Source organism: Nannospalax galili, unplaced genomic scaffold (assembly GCF_000622305.1).
Source record: "Nannospalax galili isolate Female #2095 unplaced genomic scaffold, S.galili_v1.0 scaffold769, whole genome shotgun sequence".
Classification (NCBI taxonomy): domain Eukaryota; kingdom Metazoa; phylum Chordata; class Mammalia; order Rodentia; family Spalacidae; genus Nannospalax; species Nannospalax galili.
The window spans coordinates 1,768,176-1,783,548 of record NW_008360306.1 but is presented as its reverse complement, the minus strand read 5'-3'; the positions used below and the strand labels follow the sequence as shown (position 1 = coordinate 1,783,548).

Here is a 15,373-nt window from a genome sequence, read left to right as displayed (position 1 = left end):
ACTGTATAACTGTAATAATTCAACAGTAAACCTAAAAATTTACAGCCAATTTTGAAAGAGATGCATCTTAGCTCTGGAAATTGTTATTTCAATGCTGTTGTAATGAAATGCTTCTTCTAAGTATATGGTTATTAAATAAATAATTAAAAAAAAGATCATAATAAAAGTCCAGGGGTCAATAGTAAAACCTGTGCTAAAGAAGTAAAGCTGAAGCAGAAAGTTCCAGGATGAACAAGGGCTAAACCAGTGCCAATGCAGTGCTTGGAGGCTCTGTGTAAAGGAACATAGCGTTAGAGGACCAGGGATGAAAGAACTTGGTGTCTCAGGAAACACGCTGGCCCAACTTCAAGCTTATCACTTTCTCTGGCCATCAATGACTGGATAAAGCCTAGAATTCTGGAACTGGCTTCTTTAGCAATGATCAGGTACCTCTAATACAGGTGACATTTAATTTATAGATCAAACATGAAAATCAAGCATGTTTTACAGGGATAGCAGCATGTGGAGAATGTCCTCAGCTCACGCTTTCTGGTCCGATCTACCTAGATGATTCTTTAATTACTCACAAAATAAACTGCTCCAAAACTCCCATGTCCAATTTCGTGCAAATCGATAAAAAGCTCTTCAGGGTCATCTTTGTAGAACAGATCAGCGACCTCGGGGTCCCTCAGTGCCCCTTTACGCATGGTGACCAGTGTCGCAAGCACTCTGCTTTTTGATAGCCAAGTCCTTTGTCTCTCTCATTGGCAACTGTGTTCGTTTCTATAAATCTTCAGAATCTGTAGAAAAATAAGATTTGCCATTCAATTATTTCTAACTCAATTTTTGGTGATAATACAAACAAATTAATATTTAAGAGTATCTTTATCTTACAAATCAGTATTACAAAGACAATAAATCAGGGGTGAGGCTGGGAAGATGGCTCAGAGGTTAAGAGCACTAGCGGCTCTTGCACAAAGGACCTGGGTTTGGTTTCCAGTACCCACATGGCAGCTAACAACCCTCTGTAATTCTAGTTTCAGGGGATCTGACACCCTCTTCTGGTCTCTGCAGGCATTGTACACACATGGTACATGTAGACAAAAACATTCATATATATAAAATAAAAATAAATTTATAAAACCTTTGGGAGGCAGAGGCAGGTGGATCTCTGTGAGTTCTAGGCCAGCCTGGTCTACATAGCGAGTTCTAGGCCAGCTGGGGCTACAGGGAAACCCTTGTCCAAAAAAAAAACAAAAAAAAAAAAAACCCAAAAAACAAAAAAATCCCTTTAAAAAAGAAATGAAGCAAAGGACCTAAATAGGCCTTTTAGCAAATAAGATACAGAAATGGCTATGAACAAATGTAAGAGACTTGACATCATTAGTTTACTACAGAAACAAAAATTAAAACTACAAACCATTTACTTATTTATTTATATTTATTTTGTGTGTATGAATGTTTTCCTGTATATACGTGCATCTGTGTTGTACAGTGCCTGTGAAAGCCAGAAGAGGGTGTTAGATTCACTGGAACTGGAATTACAGATGGTTGTTAGTTGTCACGTGGGTGCTGGGAACTGAGCCCTGGTCCTCAGTGCGCTTAACCACTGAGCCAGCTTGCGCCCCTGCCAAACCATTTCATTCTCAGTACAATGGCTATACAAACAGATAAAAACTGGGAAAGAGGTGGAGAAACTGGAGCTCTCAGACTCTGCTGCAGAGAGTGAAGAATGGCATCACTGCTCTGGGAAAGAGCATGAGATCATAAAATCTAGTATGTTGAGTTACCATTTGACACAGGAATTTCACTGCTAGTTATGTATCCAGGAGAAATGAAAACATGTATTTACACAGGAAACATATGCATAGGTGCTCACAGAAGCATTATTCCTAATAGCCAGAGGTAGAAATGACCCAAACGCCAGCTAATTGGTGAATGAATATGGTATATCTACATAGTGGAATATCAGTCATAAAGGGAAATGGAGGCAGGAGGATTTGGAATTCAAGTCAATTTTGGCTGCACAGTGAGGCTGAGGGCAGCTTGGGATACATAGCACTCTGTGTCAAAAAGAAAAAAAAAGAGGCTAGCTATTGTATGATTCCACTTACATAAGATTTCTAGAATAGGCAGATCTATTGAGACAGAAGTAGACTGCTTGTCACTCAGGGGAGCCTGGTCAACGAAAAGTAAAGGGCACAAGATTTCCCATCAGGGTGATGAAAATGTCCTAAGGTGACAGAGGGGATGATTCTATAACTCTGTGGTCACACTAAAAACCACTATCACGCCCATTAAATGGGAGAGTATAAAGTATGTATGAAGTATCGGGACTTTGAGACTATTACAGTGCCCTGTGGTCAGAGCCACAGGTTCTTAACACCCAGACTGGACAGGAAAGTCTGCTCTCTGGACTGATATGTGCTATGTTTCTGCAGGGTACAGACGGTGAACAGCTGTTTGCCAACCACAGAAAGAAGCCTCTGTATTCTGGAGATCATGCTAAACGTGCACTTGAAGAAGCAAGCTAGTCCACAGCTCTGCAAAATCCTCTGGATTCAAACCTTACATGAGTAACAGGATATTATTTGGACCTTCTTATGTCTTAATCTACCAATAGTTATATGGGTTTATTTGGTGACAGTTATTTTCTTATACGCTTATTTTTTTGAAAAATATTGAAATGTTTCCTCTCTGCTTTTCATCCTAAATAACCTTTCTAGTACACAGATAATCATTTATTTTGAAGTTCGAACTAATTGTAGCATAGTCTGTGCTTCTTCCTTGACCTTCTAAGCTAACTAAGCTACAAATGCCTATTGGTTATTAGCCAAGAAATCTAACTTTCCCTAAATATGATATTATATAAGTTTAAAAGGTTGTTAGAGAAGTAAAGGTGACAGTGCTGACCAGTGCTTTCCTCTTCTGGCCTGACAGACTTTGGGTGACAACGTACATGGCTAGCACAGGGACGTGAGCAACCTGACCTTCCAATCATTAACTCACTCATTCTTTCATTTGGTACTCACTGATGCTTATGATTTTCATGACAGTGTATTAGGTTGGATGTTGGGGACAGAATGGGACATCAATCCTATCTTAGGGCTTAAAGTCAAATAGAACAGACACTAAATTACGGCACAAAGGATAAAGTGGTTCTGACTCGTTGTTACAAAGAAAGGGGAAATGTCTTTTAATATAAGGATATAGCAGGCTGGTCCACCCTTTTTAGGGACAATGAATGTTGCTCATTTATTATGGATGGGTGGGAGAGTTGGAAGAACAAAATATGAAGCTGGTGTTAGGCCAAGGAAAACCACAAAAGGCCTTTTAAAGCACGGTAAGAAATTTGGACTTTATCCCATGGGTGACAGGGTACCACTGAAGGCTTTAAATAGGAAGAAGATTGCCTTGCCAACACCGCACCTGCCATCCTGGGCAACTTCCCTGCTGATCCACGGCCACTGATAACCAAGCACAAAGCCACAACATCAATACTGTTGGGAAAGTAGCTTACAGCTGGCCACCTTGTTAGTCAGGTAATTGGAAGGACAAATGGAAGCTCACAGTGTTCTGCCTTCCTGGTTTTGTCTAGGAACAGAAAGGAAAAAGCCAGATCAAAGCGAAGACATGTCTGTGGAGGCCCATGTGAGACAGGGAGAGTATGAGATTGCCTTTGAGAGAAATGAAAAGATCTAGGACCTGAATTTTCAATGACTGAAATGCATTTTGAAATTCTGAATATTTGGCTTCAGTGAGAACAGAGCTAAGTCTTACCAATCATTATGTTCGGGAAAGCTGTGTCATGCTATACGCTGAAATGATTTTTTTTTTTTTTTTTGAGACAGGATCTCACTATGTAGCCCTGGCTTGCCTAAGACTTGCTGTGTAAACCAAGCTGGCCTTAACTCACAGAGATCCGCCTGCCTCTGATTTTTTTAAGAATAAATAATTCACTGTAAAAATGTGACCATGAAAACTTCTAAAGCCAGGAGTGGTGGCATGCACCTTTAATCCCAGTGCTCGGGAGGCAGGGATCTCTGTGAGAATGAGGCCAGCGATATACATAGTGAGTCCTAGGTCATCTGGGGCTATAGGGAGACCCTGTCTCAAAAATCCAAAGTACAAAACAAAACAAAAAACAAAAACAAAAGTACAAAAAACATAAAAACTTCCAGAATAAATTATAAGTGAATATTTATTCTGTTTTTGTTTTTGAGACAGGGTCTTTGTAGCCACAGCTGGCCTGGAACTCACTATGCAGCCCAGGCTGGCCTGGATCCACAATCTCATAGATATTTGCCTGCCTCTGAGTGCTGGGATTAAAGGTAAGTTCGACCACACCTGGTATAAGTGAATATTTAATCACTAAGCAATGCACCAGAACCAGAAGCCATAAACCAAATCAAAAAGGTTGACTACATGGAGTTAATAACCTTTTTATTTGAGAGAAATAGAATGAAGGGATTTCTGTTTCTAGTCAAGATAAAGTAACAGGTACTCTAGTTTTTTCTGTCAATAGAAGCCAGCAAAACACTAGATAAAACATGTGGTGCTACGTGAGGACACTGGTTGCTGGCGAAGAGGGAGAAAGGTGTCTGAGACTTGATAAGCAAAGGATGGGAGCCACAACTGTCCTGGCTTCTGGCCCTGGGTTTCCCAGAGGTGGTGCAGTCAGAGGCTGTGGAGCCCCTGGTCAGGGGAGAGTGTGAGGTGACCACTGTGGTTAGGGTTCACAGGGCAGAGATGGGACAGAAGAGGACAGCAGATGATATGGGGATCCACAATGGGTTCCCTGCAGGTCCAAAGTCGTTACTTGACTGTGAGAAAACCCCACTGGCACTGGGATGAGCTTCCTGAAACAAGTGGAGCTCATAGAGCTGTCAGCACTGGTCCTGCAGGCCCAGAGAAGAAACCTTCCAATCCATTGGCATTGCTTTTTGTTTGTTTTATTGTGAGACGGGGGTCTTACTCTGTAGCCCAGGCTGGCCTTGAACTCAAGACAACTGTCTTTTCTCAGGCTTCTGAGTGTCAGGATTATAGGCGTGCTCCACCATGCTTACCTGGCATGGGCTTCTTCAAACTGTGGGGTGCAACCCCATGCTAACTGAATGTGGGGGTTGCAAAAATGTGTCAATAATAAAATATTTCTGAATGTGCGGTGACCAAAAACTTATGATACCAAATGTGCACCAAACCTGAGGTGTTTCTGGCAGCTCTTGTCTGTGTTGCATCACGAGACCTCCTGGCAGCCTCGGTTCTGAACAGAACTGCACATGTTCACCACGAAACACAAATGAGTGCTGTCTGAAACAGCTGGGCCCAGACCCCAGAGCACCTCGGCTACGAAGTGCAGTGGGAATGCAGTTTTCTGCTCCTATAGAAACATATGGTTTAATTATGGATAACAACGACTTTCTGTATTGTCTTAGTAGCATTTCAGAGCATGTAAGTATAAAATTTGTTTCATCTTTTGATTGTATTGTATTAGAAGCATATTCATCTCATTTGCATGAAAAGTTGCTTTTGTCTTAAAAATGGCAAAGTTATGTGCATATCAAATAATTGTAAAGTAAATGTCTCTATGATCTATTATTAGTAGACGTTTGAGTTGTACACTTATATATGTAAAATTTTCATGGAAAAAAAGGGGCAGCAAGAGGAAAATGTTGTAAAATTCTGATTTAGTGCAGAAGAGTCCTGCATCAATAGTAGGTAGTAATTCATCCTGTAGTAACTGATGGGCTGTGATGTCTAAGAAGTCTGAAAAGCAAACCGCAAAAGGGTAAAACTATTTCCAAGTAGCTGGGTGTGGTGGTGCACACCATTAATTCCAGCACTTGGGCAGCAGAGGCAGGTGGTTCTGTATGAATTCAAGGCCAGCCTGGTCTATATAGTATGTTCCAGGCCAGTTGGTACTGCAAAGACCCTGTCTCAAAACAAAAACAGAAACAAAAACAAAACAAAAAAAAACAGAAAACAAAAAGTTTAGCCGGTCATGATGGCACATGCCTTTAGACCCAGCACTTGGGAGGCAGAGGTAGGCAGGTCTCTGTGAGTTCCAGGCCAGCTGGGGCTACAGGGAGACCCTGCCTCAAAAAGACCAAGAAAAAAAAGGAGGAAAAAAACTATTTCCAAGTAACTATGATAGAGAGCAAAAATATTTTTTTAAAATTTTAAAAATAGCTGGGTGTAGTGGTGCACGCCTTTAGTCCCAGCACTCAGGAGGCAGAGGCAGGCAGATCTCTGTGAGTTCAAGGCCAGCCTGGTCTACATAGTAAGTTCCAGGCTAGCTGGGGCTACAGAGAGACCCTGTCTCAAAAAGACCAAAAAAAAAAAATTAAAAATATCCAGGGAGCTGGAGAGATGGCTCAGCAGTTAAGAGAACTGACTGCTCTTGCAGAGGACCCAGGTTCGATTCCTAGCACCCACAAGGTGGCTACGAACCATCCTTAACTCCAGTTCCAGGGGAATCCGAAGCCCTCTTCTGACCTCTGCAGCATTGCATGACACAGGTGCACTCACATACATGCAGGCAATACACTCATACACATAATAAAAATAATAAATAAAATATTAAATAAAAAAATATCCAGTATGCAAAAAGATAAAACTCACAATGTTCAGCATTCAGTTGAAGAATTATCAGGCACTCAAAAAGGAAGAAGGTAGGAAAAACAACAGAGACCAAAGCAAGGACACTAAAGCACATAACTAGACTCTATATACTTAAAGTTAGAGGGAAAATTGAACATGGAAAGCAGAGATGGAAAGGATGAAAAGATTTCCAAACTCAACCTTCAGAGGTGGAAGCTACAAACGGTGACTGGGATGAGGGACTGGGCATGGCGGTGCACGCCTGTAATCTTAGAACTTGGGAGGCAGAGGCAGGTGGATCTCTGTAAGATAGAGGTCAGCCTAGTCTGCATAGCAAGTTCCAGGCCAGCTAGGCCAACATAATAAGACCCTGTATCAAAAAACAAAAAAATATTAAAAAATCCTCAAAATCCAAAAACAACTCAAGTTTTTAAATGGGTGAAAAGTCTGAAAAGACCTCTGACCAACAAAGATGTGAGCGGCAAAAGAGAGGCTTAACATCAGTACTCATCAGAGAGGTGAAAATCAAAGCCATGTGAGGCACTGCTCCACACCTATGAGAATGGGTAACTTGACTAAACCACGCTCAACAAGGATGTGGAGCAACTGGATCCCTCAGGCGCTGCAGGGATGCAAGATGGCACATCCTTTGGAAACAGTTTAGTAGTTTAAGTTAAACACAAACTCTCCGTGTGGTGCAGCCATCCTACTCCTATACCAGAGAGAGATGAAAGGATGTCTCCACTGGGAGCCTGTGTACCAGTGTTCACGGCAGCCTACTGCTTATAGTTGAAACTGGAAACAACACAAATGTCCATCAACAAGGAATGCATGAGCAGCCAGTGGTACATGCAGCAATGGAATGCTGCAGTAACAAAATGAATCATGGACACATGCCATGACACAGATGAATCTCAAAATGATGATGCTGAGTTAAAGCCAGACCAAAAGGAACATGTCCTTTATGATTTTATTTATGGAATAGTCTAGAAAACATGAACTGGAGCCGGAGAGATGGCTCAGTGGTTAAGAGCCAGTGCTGCTCTTGCAGAGGACCCAAGTTCAGTTTCTAGCATCCATGTCTGGCAGCTTGCAACCTGTAACTCCAGTTCCAGGGGATCTGACACTCTCTTTTGGCCTCCATAGGAACCCACACTCATGGGCACATATCTATTCATAGACACACACATACACATACTTAAAAATAAAGTAAATCTTGCCAGGCGTGGTGGTGCATGCCTGTAATCCCAGCACTCGGGAGGCAGAGGCAGGCGGACCTCTGAGTTCAAGGCCACCCTGGTCTACATAGTGAGTTCCACTACACCTGGGGCTACAGAGAGACCCTGTATCATAAAGACCAAAAAAAAAAAAAAAAAAAAAAAAAAAAAAAAAAAAAAAAAAAAAACACGTAAATCTTAACTAAAATGCGAGTACATCACTGTGTGTCTGGGGCTGGTTGGATGTAAAAAGGGCCAGAAAGGGAGGGGTTAAAATGGGTATGATCACCCACCCAGGGCTCAGGGGCCATTACAGAAGAGGGGGTGGAAAGATTGTAAGAGCCAGGGGTGGTAAATGACCACAAGGAAACAGAGTCTTCCAGGCCTCTGGGAACTTACTCATATAAACTTAGAGCAATGTGACAGCATGCACAAGATCCATGCAAACTCAGATAAAAACCAGCCCAACCTTAGCTGAGGAACTGTTGGCAGCTGATCACTACTGGGTGAGGGAGAGTTGATCTTCTTTAAGAGAGTGACAGTAGAGGAGCTGGAGAGATGGCTCAGCGGTTAAGAACACTGGTTGCTCTTGCAGAAGACCAGGGTTCAAATCCCAGCACCCATATGGCAGCTAACAACTGTCTATAACTACAGTTCCAGGGGATCCAACAACCTCTTCTGTCTTCTGTGCACATTGCACAACATGGGTGCACTCACCTACATGCAGGCAATACACACATACACGTAAAAATAATAAATAAAATTTTTTTTTGGTCTTTCTGAAGCAGGGTCTCCCTGTGGCCCCAGCTGTCCTGGAACTCACTATGTAGACCAGACTGCCTTGAACTCACAGAGACCCGCCTGCCTCTACCTCCCAAGTGCTGGGACTACAGGCATGCACCACCACGCCCGGCAATAAATATTTTTTAAAAATTATATATATATATATATGTGACACTAGATAGGCTGACCAGGCTCCAGTGGATGAACTCACACTGAGGGACATATGGGTACACAAACTTGACTCTATAGGCTTTAATATATATGACAGAATGCATGAAATCCAGTGGGTGGGCTATGGAGGGGTGCAGACAGGGGAGGGGCTCTAAATATGATTAAGATGCTGATTAAGATGTATTGTATGAAACGCACAAAAATTCAATAAAAGTACATACTGGAAAAAATGGGCATGAAGTACAATGGGGAGCAATAGATCTGTTTATCATCATTGTGAAGACAGCTTCACATGTCTGTATGGATTAAACTTAAAGGCAAATAAAGTGGAGAAATTCCTGCAAAATGCAATACCTGTTGAAAGTTATTGTCAGTGTCAGAGAGGGGAACACGTATGTACAAAGACATGCATCATATATACAGAAATACCATGCACCCACAAACTCCAGAGAGATAAAGAGTAAATTCAAAAGAAAAACACCCATGGTTATGAAGGACAGGAAATGGGACTTCACAAGGAATCAGAGAATTAAAAGTTAAAAAAAGATACGTTTCAGTTACCAAATTGGCAATCTGAAAATGATATATTTCTGGAACTGTATCTGCTTTTACCAGTAATGCCCTTTGCAAGTTCCACAAGGAAGTTTCTGTTTTCTTTTCTAAAATCTTTGTGTGTATGTGTGTGTGTGTGTGTGTGTGTGTGTATGATGTGTGTGTATGATGTGTGTATATGTGTATCTATGTATATGTATGATGTGTATATATGTATATGTGTGTATATGAGTGTATGTGTATATGTATATATGTACATGAATGATGTATGTGTATGAATGCTATGTGTTTATGTGATGTGTATTTGTATGTTTATGTGAATGTATGAGTGTGTATATGGTGCATATGTGGGTGTATGCGTAAGTATGTGATATATGTGTGCATGTGTGTGATGTGTATGACGTGTGTGAATATATGCATGGTATTTCTGTGTGTATGATGTATGTGAGTGTGTGTAGATGTGTGCACATCAAGCCACATGTGTGGAGATCAGAGGACAACCTCAGGTGTCAGTCCTTGCCTTCCACTATGTAGAGATAGGGTCTCTTTGTGGCTTGCCTCCGCATTCACCAGGCTGGCTGGCCCACAAGCCTCTAAGGAGTCTCCTGTCTCCACCTCCCATCTCACAAGGCAGTTTCTTTATTTGTTGGTCTGGGCAAAGGCCCAGTTGTCAGCAGTAGGCACAGAAGGGCTATGCAGTGAGGAGGGAGCTATGGCTCTAGGTTTGGGATTCTTTGCAGCTGGTGAGGAATTGGGATTTTAGGTAATTTTTAGTTTCCTTCTTTTTGTTTATTTGCATTTAAGAAAAAAACCCTGAAAATCCTATCACTTCTGTAATTAGAGGGAAAGTGATATGAAATGTTCCCCCAAAGCCCATGTGACTGAGGTTGTCCCTGGGGTGCTGTTGTTGAGGGTAGTGGGACCTATAGGGGCAGAGCCTGTGAGTCTCTAAGTCACTGGGGCCATGAAGGGTGCTGTGGAACCTCACCTTCTCTTTATTTTCTCTTATGCCTCTTGGCTCTCCTGCCATGATGGGTTACATTACCAATGAGGCCAATTGATTACAAACTGAGATCTCCAAAACCGCAAGTCAAAATAGACCTTTTCTCTGCATAAGTTCAATATCTCAGACATTTATTAGAGAGACAGAAAGCTAACTAACACAGAAACCATCTATTCAACTCAAAACCTAATACTAAGTACTGCAACTAAACAGGAAACTAATTTGATAAAAGGAATCAGTAATCTTTAAACCACTTCTTTTTTAAAAAATATTTTATTTTTTATTTTTATTTTATGTGTAAGAGTGTATTGCCTGCATGTATGTGAGTCCATGTCGTGCAATGCCGCAGAGGTCAGAAGAGGGCTTCAGATTCCCCTGGAACTGGAGTTAAGGATGGTTTATAGCCACCTTGTGGATGCTGGGAATCGAACCCAGGTCGTCTGCAAGAGCAGTCGGTGCTCTTAACTGACTGAGCCATTTCTCCAGCCCCCTAAGCCATTTCTTTTAACCAAGTGATTCTCTTTGTAAGCTCTGACTATGAATATGGCAAATCTGCATTTTTTTTTTTTTTGTATGTGGGTGCAGAGTGCCTTTGATCCCAGCACTCAGGAGGCAGAGGCAGGTGGATCTCCTGTGAGTTCCAGGCCAGGTGGGGATACAGGGAGATGACTCCCAGGGCTACAGGGAAAAAAAAAAAAAAAAAAAAAAAAAAAAAAAAGAAAGAAAAAGAAAAAAAAAGAAAGAAAGAAATGGTGTATGTGTGTGTGTGCTGGTGTGCTTACCTATGTGTCTGCATGTAAAGGCAGGAAATCAGCAGAAGTATTTTCCTCAATTGTGTCTCCACCTTATTTTATGAGGCGGGGTCTCTCACTGAACCTGCAATTTGCCAATTTGGCCAGATTGGCCAGTGAGCCCCAGGGATCCTCCTGTGGCTGCCTTGTCAGCGCTGGGGTCACAGGCACTTACATATGACTTACACCATGCCTGGTTTTTTACAAGGGTTCTGGGGGCTTGAACTCAGGTCTTGATGTGAATTCAGGTGTCCACAGCCCTGAGAAAACTTTTTCTTGTCTTTTTGACAGAGTCTCCCTGTAGCTCCATCTGGCCTAGAACTAGCTATGTAGACCAGGCTGGCCTTGATCTCAGCAAGATCTGCCTTCCTCTGCCTCTGCCCAGCTGAAGAAATTTTTGTAATATAATATTTTATTCTAATTTTATTTATGTGTTTCTATTCTCTTTTATATTCTTATAAAGATATAATAAAATTTCACCACAGGAAACCCAGAGAAATAAAACTTGTTTATATTGTTTAGGAGGAAACTAAGTTGCAGAGTAGTGTACAGTACCTTTTGGTGTGTGGCACGAAACATCCCGTATTGCCCAGGCTCATTTTAGCTGCAATCTCTTCTCATCTGTAATCTCAGTCTTTTCTACTTATGATGCACCTGTGGAGAAAAAGGGTAAACTGCATAATTACAGGAGCCAAACTAGAGAACCGAAATTAAACCTGGACGTGGAGGTGTACATTTGTAGTAACTCAGCAGATCAGGAGTGTGGTGTTGGATGTCGGACTTCTGGTAGGAGGCCAGTCTGGGCCACATAATGAGACCTCCATCTATCACTAAAAAACAAAGCAATAGCCAGGTGTGGCAGCATACACCTTTAGTCTCAGCACTCAGGAGGCAGAGGCAGATGAATCTCTGTGAAATCCAGGCCACTCAGGTCTACATAGTGAGTACAGGGAAGACTCTTATCAAAAAACAAACAAACAAAACACTCTCCACAAAACCACCCCAAACAAGACAAAACCAAAAGGCAATAAAACCCACAAAGCAATAGCTAACATGATGGCAGGATTCAAATATTTACAAATGTGATATGAGAATTTTTTTTTTTTGGTCTTTTTGAGACAGGGTCTCCCTGTAGCCTGAGCTGTCCTGGAACTCACTATGTAGACCAGGCTGGCCTTGAACTCACAGAGATCTGCCTGCCTCTGCCTCCCGAGTGCTGGGACCACAGGTGAGAAATTAACTTTTTATCTTCATGCATGGATAACAAATGTAAAACATTTGACTTTTACCACAGGCTACTCTTATACAAGAGATAGCCAGGAGACAATCGTGCCATAGATTTCAGAATCTACATTGAGGATGTCACTGTCTGCAGTTGGTGTAACTCAAAAGAAACCACCAGTATATAGGGCTAATCTATCAGGAACGCTCATGGTTCAGTCACTTTCCAGTAGTCATGACAAGACGCACTTTCTGCTTCTAGGCTTGCCTATAACCCATCTCCCATATTTTCATGCTAACAATTGTTTTTAAATTATTTATTAGAATAGCCTCAGAACTAACAAAAAACAAAAAACAAGACATAGTAGCATGCTTGCAATCCATCCAGTGCTGGGGAGGTGGAGACAGGTGGATCCCTGGGGCTTGAGGCCAGCCGACTCAAAGAACAAGGTGGCCAGCACCCCTCTGACTTCCACATGCACATACATGCACCTGTACACATGCACACACCAACAATCCTATCTAGAAAGGCCCTATTAATGAATGACCTTTCTTTTCTGTGTCTGTACTTACTTCTTTATGCTGGAAGCTGTACCACATAGCTGTGATCAGCATTTAATCCCATAGTCAACCTGAGTTGCTAGTGTCTCTAACTATAAGCATTTCACCATGTCACCACACACTGTTCACAAAGGTCACCTAGTGACTGTGCATTGTCTGTCTCACAGGAAAGTATCCATTCATTTACATCCATCACTGGCAACCAGGTTGTATTCAACCTTTTGTTGTATTTGACTTGTTCGATGATGTGTCTTGAGCACCTCAGCGTGAATTACTTAGTTGTAGTTTGTAGGCTCGCCTTAGGACAGTTTTCTTGAAGTGGAGTTTTGGGATTAAAGAATGTAAGTTTTGTTGGAATAAGTCCCTTTTCTTGGCTCTCTCTCTCTCTCTCTCTCTCTCTCTCTCTCTCTCTGTGTATGTGTGCAGATGTGCATGTGCCATGTCATGTGTGGAGGTCACAGGACAACCTCAGGTGTCAGTCCTCACCTTCCACCTTGTTAGAGGAGGGTATCTTTTTCTTTGCTGATGTTAGAGCAGACTGACACAGTCCCATATGCTCCCAGAGTCTTCCTGCTTCCCCTTCCCATCTCCCTGTGCTGGTGGTCTATCTGGCTCTGCACGGGTCCTAGGGGTCTGAACTGCAGTCCTCCTGCTTTCAAGGCAAGTGCTTTACCCACATAAACTACAGTTTTATTTTTTTTTAATTTAAAAATAAAATTTTAATTTTTTATTTATTTATGTATATATGTATAACTATGTGCTTGTACACATGTGTGCAGGTGCCCATGGAGACAAGAAGAAGGTTTCAGATCCCCTGGAGCTGAAATTACAGGTGGTTCTGAACTGCCACATGTGGGTATTGGGGAACTGAACTCAGGTTCTCTGCAAGAGAAATAGGTGTCCTTAACTGCTGAGCTTCTCTCCAGCCCTAAGCTACAGTTTTTCATTATTTTTGTCATTCCCTTTGATTCTTTCTGTGGCTTGCTTTAGCTTAGCTAAAGTCTGCCTGCATGCTGTCAGATGCTACCTAATCAGTAGTTTCTGTGGTTAGTATCTACTGTGGCCTCCATGAACAAAAACACTCCCAGTGACATTATGTGAACACTAGTAACTAAAAGTCTAAGAAAATTATGTGTGTGCACATGTGAGTACAGGTACACAGTGAAGGCTAGAGGCCGACATTAGGTATCTTCTTCAATGGCTTCTCCAATTTGTTTTGCTTTTTTAGAGATAGGGTCTCTCACTGAATGTGGAGCTCACAGATTTGGCTAGGTGGGCTGGCCAGTGAGCCCTAGGCATCCTCTTTGCTTCCCCAGTACACTGGGAGTACAGGCATACCACTTCACTTGGTTTTTACATGGGTGCTGAGGATCTAAACCCAGGTCTATCTTTGCACAGCAGACACCACTGAGCCACCTCCCTGGGCCCAGCTGATAATTTTATCCTTTGCTTCAGCTTTAAACACAGATGTCAGGACTCCTGAGAGCAAGCATGTCATCAGAGTAAGGTATACGTTTATCTCTGTGTCTTCAAGTTATCTTTTTTAATAATAAAATCTGCTTTATTGAGATACAACTCACACATACAATCTGCTCATTTAAAGTGAGAAAGTCAGTGGTTTTTAGTTTATTCACACGTTATATACACCATCACCACAGCTATTTTTTACAACATTTTCATTAATACAGAAAGTGTCAGCCCTTAGTCCCCTGACTCTCTGCTCCTAAACACACACCCACCTGCTTCTGTCTCGCCGCTTCCTGGTTCTGGGTATTTCATAAGAACAGAATCATACCGAGTAGGTTCTTTCCTGGCTAACTTCTTTCATGTGGTATAATGTTTGCAAAGGTCAGTCAGTGTATATATAGCATGAGTCAGTATTTCATGTGAACATACCACATCTTGCTTGTCAACAGGTTAGTTGATGGGCATCTAGGCTCTTTCTGTCTTTTGGCTATGTGAATAATGGCGCTGTGATCATTTGTGCCTGGGTTTTTGCGCGAACACGTGTTTTCACTTCTCTGAAGCACATACCTGTGACAGGGATTGCTGGGCCCTATGACCTCTTTAGATAGTCCAGAATCCATAAGGCCCAGGAAATCTGTCCAGCTCACTGTTGTAACTGAGAATGGGAATCCAAACATCCTCCTCTCAAAACATGACTGGGGATAAGTTTCCTTCCAAGAGGAGATTATTTTGAACAGTTGCTGAAATGACATATATAAAATAATTCTTCCCTCTTTGACCTCTTGCAACCTCAAGGCCTCAAGCATTACATTTATAGTGAAGACTTAGAACTGTGCCAAGAATGTCGTCTTTCAGGTCTTGGGCCCTTGGGCCGACTAAGCAATCCAGCCAGCCCAGACTGGCTTTCGCCAGAGATGAGCCAGAGCCACTCTTACTCTATTCTCAGAAATGGAAATCTGCCAACAATGGTCAACAAACGATTTTTTCACAGACACTGTAATTTCATCAAAGGAAGAACAGCTGATAGA

General features: G+C 42.0%; 1 protein-coding gene across 1 annotated transcript in view; it reads right to left on the bottom strand.

The window, feature by feature from the left end:
• Nucleotides 1–11,752, bottom strand: part of Taok3 (TAO kinase 3) — a 110,621-nt gene extending 98,869 nt beyond the window's left edge. The window contains exons 1-2 of the mRNA XM_029559276.1: nt 11,652–11,752; nt 567–779 (exon numbers count right to left, since the gene is read on the bottom strand). Coding sequence (XP_029415136.1) covers nt 567–686 — 120 coding nt within the window. The 5' untranslated portion in view covers nt 687–779; nt 11,652–11,752. The remainder of the gene's footprint in view (nt 1–566; nt 780–11,651) is intronic.
• Nucleotides 11,753–15,373: the final 3,621 nt, after the last annotated feature.